The sequence below is a fragment of the Aquarana catesbeiana genome, linkage group LG03, assembly GCF_042186555.1.
Source record: "Aquarana catesbeiana isolate 2022-GZ linkage group LG03, ASM4218655v1, whole genome shotgun sequence".
NCBI classification, from domain to species: domain Eukaryota; kingdom Metazoa; phylum Chordata; class Amphibia; order Anura; family Ranidae; genus Aquarana; species Aquarana catesbeiana.
This window is the reverse complement of record NC_133326.1, coordinates 732,392,652-732,395,817: the sequence shown is the minus strand read 5'-3', so window position 1 is coordinate 732,395,817 and position 3,166 is coordinate 732,392,652. Positions and strand designations below refer to the sequence as shown.

Genomic DNA, 3,166 nt, shown 5'->3' with positions numbered 1-3,166 from the left:
ATGTAATCAGTAGCTCTAGTAATGGATTATCTCCTGTTGGTGCATTCACAAACTGACCCATGGAATTGTCCTGCAAGACATTTAAGAAATGATCAGCCTTAGATGATTGAGCGGTTCCTTCTGCCCAGTCTATATCTGGATGATTTATACCCAGATAGAGAATCTTCTGCCAAACAATGCATCCAAAAACAAAAATCCCAGGCACTGATTTGCAGATATATTTCTGGAGTTTTACTGATTTTTATTTTATATCAAAAGAAAGATTTAATGAAGACGTGTATTTCCAGGACTGAAAACTGCCGACATTGATAGAAACAGGCAAATGAGGAATAAAATACCTGTCACCGATTTATTATTACCATGAAGGTGAACTGGCTCTGTAATATAATTTATAATGTGAGAATCTACATAAAATATGATTAAAATCAGAAACATTTCCAGGGATAAACCTCCAAATCCTGGGACTGTCCCTGGAATCAAGACACGCCTATCAGTTATCATCGTAAATCACATTTATTATATTTATAGGTCCCCTGTCATGAGAGAATCATGGTGGCCGCCATTGCTATCATTACTCTCCTTGTGAGAATGCTAGTTCCCTGGCTGTCATGTTGATGCTTTGCCTTCAATACTGTCCCACTCTCTGACCCGGAATAAGTATAGAGATAAGAAATTCTGACACTTTTCTGGTTCTTATTCCCAGCATGCTTGTTCTGGGGCAAAGACTTAAAGTGGTAATAAACCCCAAATGAAAATAATATATATTGGACCTTAACAATCCTTAGATGTGGTGGCTGCATTAAGTTCCCCCTGGTGATCCTGCCAGTAATCCTGCCATCATATCTGTCATTTTTAAAAAAGAACAAAGTTACAGGGGGACTCCGAAAAATAAAGATTGCTGTGTTCATGTCAGTGACAGGTGCCATCATATCTGTCATTTTATATTTTGTCTTTACTACCACTCTATAAGTTCTTACATTACACACAGCCAGACAACTAGCATTTTCAGAAGGAGGCCCTCATACTTTTCCCAGGAGTCACCACTTCCTCCAGTCATTGGCTGATCAGGGGACCAATCCCACCAACCGTCACTGTGATGTCACCAGACTCTTGGCAGAGTTCTCACATCTCCTGCCTCCCCCCACATATCTTTATACAACTACCCCCTACCCATAACCCAGCATGGAGGGGCTCAGTGAAGGTAGTGGTGAAGGTGTGGAGATGTCGGATTGGGTCACACAGATCATAAAAGGAGATCCGCCCAGCCTCATAATCCAGATCTATCCTGACTCTGTTACTGGAGAGATTGGTGGGTAAGAGGATCTTTTTACTGCCATGTATCACTGAATACTGATTACCATCCCAATACAATCCCCAGGACTTCTTATTCCATCCAATCTCTGATTGGAATCCTCTCCTGTCTATACTGGGGTAACACATCCCGACTATCCAGCTCTCTGACCCCCCGACATCCACATCCCAGTAATGTCTCCCTGAGGAGAATCTCTGACTGCTCAACACCTGAGAACACTGAAATCTCTCTGATGTTTTGGGGTAATTCTGGTCTATATGTGACCTAGATACAGTTTTCCTGTCATCTGATATCTTTAGATATTTATTAGCTGTGTTTCCATCCAGTAATATGTCTGCAGCTCCCTGTATATAGAAGTATACATTTACCTCTGTTATTATATCAGATAAACCTGTGTGTAAGACCCTCGCCACACCCAGACCCCCTCCATCATGGAGGAGTTTCTCATGTCTCTCTCTGTCCTCATTATCCCCATCCTCAGTATCACACAAGTCACCTGTGTCTGATTCCTGTAAGACAGTCAGTGGATCCGTCACGTTACACAGCTCCTCAATGTGACGCATCTTCCTGGACAGCTCCTCCTTCTTTATTTCCAGATCCCGGATGGAGATGGAGATCCGCTCTGCCCTCCCAGAGATGTCCCTTAGGGCTCTCTTCTCCAGGTCTTCCAGACGTCTCCTGAGATCTCTAAACAGGGCAGTGACTCTCTCGGTGTCACCAGCTGCTTCTTCTTCTACTTTCCTCCTGTGTTCCTGAAGACTCTGGACTCTTTCCTCTGTTTCCTCTCTCTTTGTTAGAAGTTTCTGCAGAACATTCCTCAGTGTCTTCTTCTTCTTCTCAAAAGCCTTATCAAACATCTCCACCTGGTGTCCCCGATGTTCTCCAGCCAAACTGCAGGAAACGCAGATACAAATCTCGTCTTCAGTGCAGAAATACTTCAAAACTTCCTTGTGGATGGAGCACTTCCTGCTCTCCATGGACAAGGTGGGGTCACATAAGATGTGTTCTGGGGACTTTTTGTGGACTCTCAAGTGTTTATTACACAGAGAAACCTCACAGTGCAGACAAGATCTAACAGCAGGTACAGGAGAGTCCACACAGTGAGTACAGAAGACCCCGGACTCCTCCCGATCTGGATGAGCAGACAGGAAAGTCTCTGCTATGTTACGTAGTTTCATGTTCTTCTGCAGTTCAGGCCGATCCAGAAACTTCTCTCTGCATTCAGGACAGGAATATCCTGGAGACCCCTCCTGTGTATCCAGCACACGATCAATACAGACCCGGCAGAAGTTGTGACCACATTTCAACATTACAGGATCGGTATAAATGTTCAGACAGACGGAACATTCCAGGTCATCTCTCAGATCAGCAGACGCCATCGCTGACAGGGGAGGAGAAATGAAACCGAAAGTCCCTGACACCGGAGAGGAATGTGGATGGGGGAGGGGTCATATCCTCCTACACATCAAAAACAAACAGAAGATTTCCCAACACACTGATCAGCCAGCCTGCAAAACATTGAGATTGACCATTTAACAATTCACAAGAAAAGCAGAAGGTTTAGTTGCACACGTTTGCAAATCTATGTAAAAGCCGCAGTGCCTCACCAAGGCTCCGCTGTATACTGCGGTCCTAACTCTATAATTTCCAGACTCTCCCAAGTTGGGGCACATATAGCAGTGAATAGATTAGGGGCAGGTATGCCTGGAGGGAGTCCCACCCCTCCTTAAAGGCACAGGGATGCACTTGACGCCCAGCAAAAGCACAATGGTAGTTGAGGGCATTCAGTGCGTCCCTGCACCCAATTCAACCAACTGTACAAAGAAACTGGCAACCACCCCAACCTATAACTGG

At 44.7% G+C, this 3,166-nt stretch overlaps 1 protein-coding gene across 1 annotated transcript; it reads right to left on the bottom strand.

Annotated features, from left to right (window-relative positions):
* Nucleotides 1–216: 216 nt before the first annotated feature.
* Nucleotides 217–2,740, bottom strand: LOC141133835 (E3 ubiquitin-protein ligase TRIM11-like). Its single transcript, XM_073623406.1, has one exon. The coding sequence runs from the start codon at nucleotides 2,689–2,691 to the stop codon at nucleotides 1,123–1,125; it is 1,569 nt and encodes a 522-aa protein (XP_073479507.1). The 5' UTR covers nucleotides 2,692–2,740; the 3' UTR covers nucleotides 217–1,122.
* Between the last annotated feature and the right edge of the window lie 426 nt (nucleotides 2,741–3,166).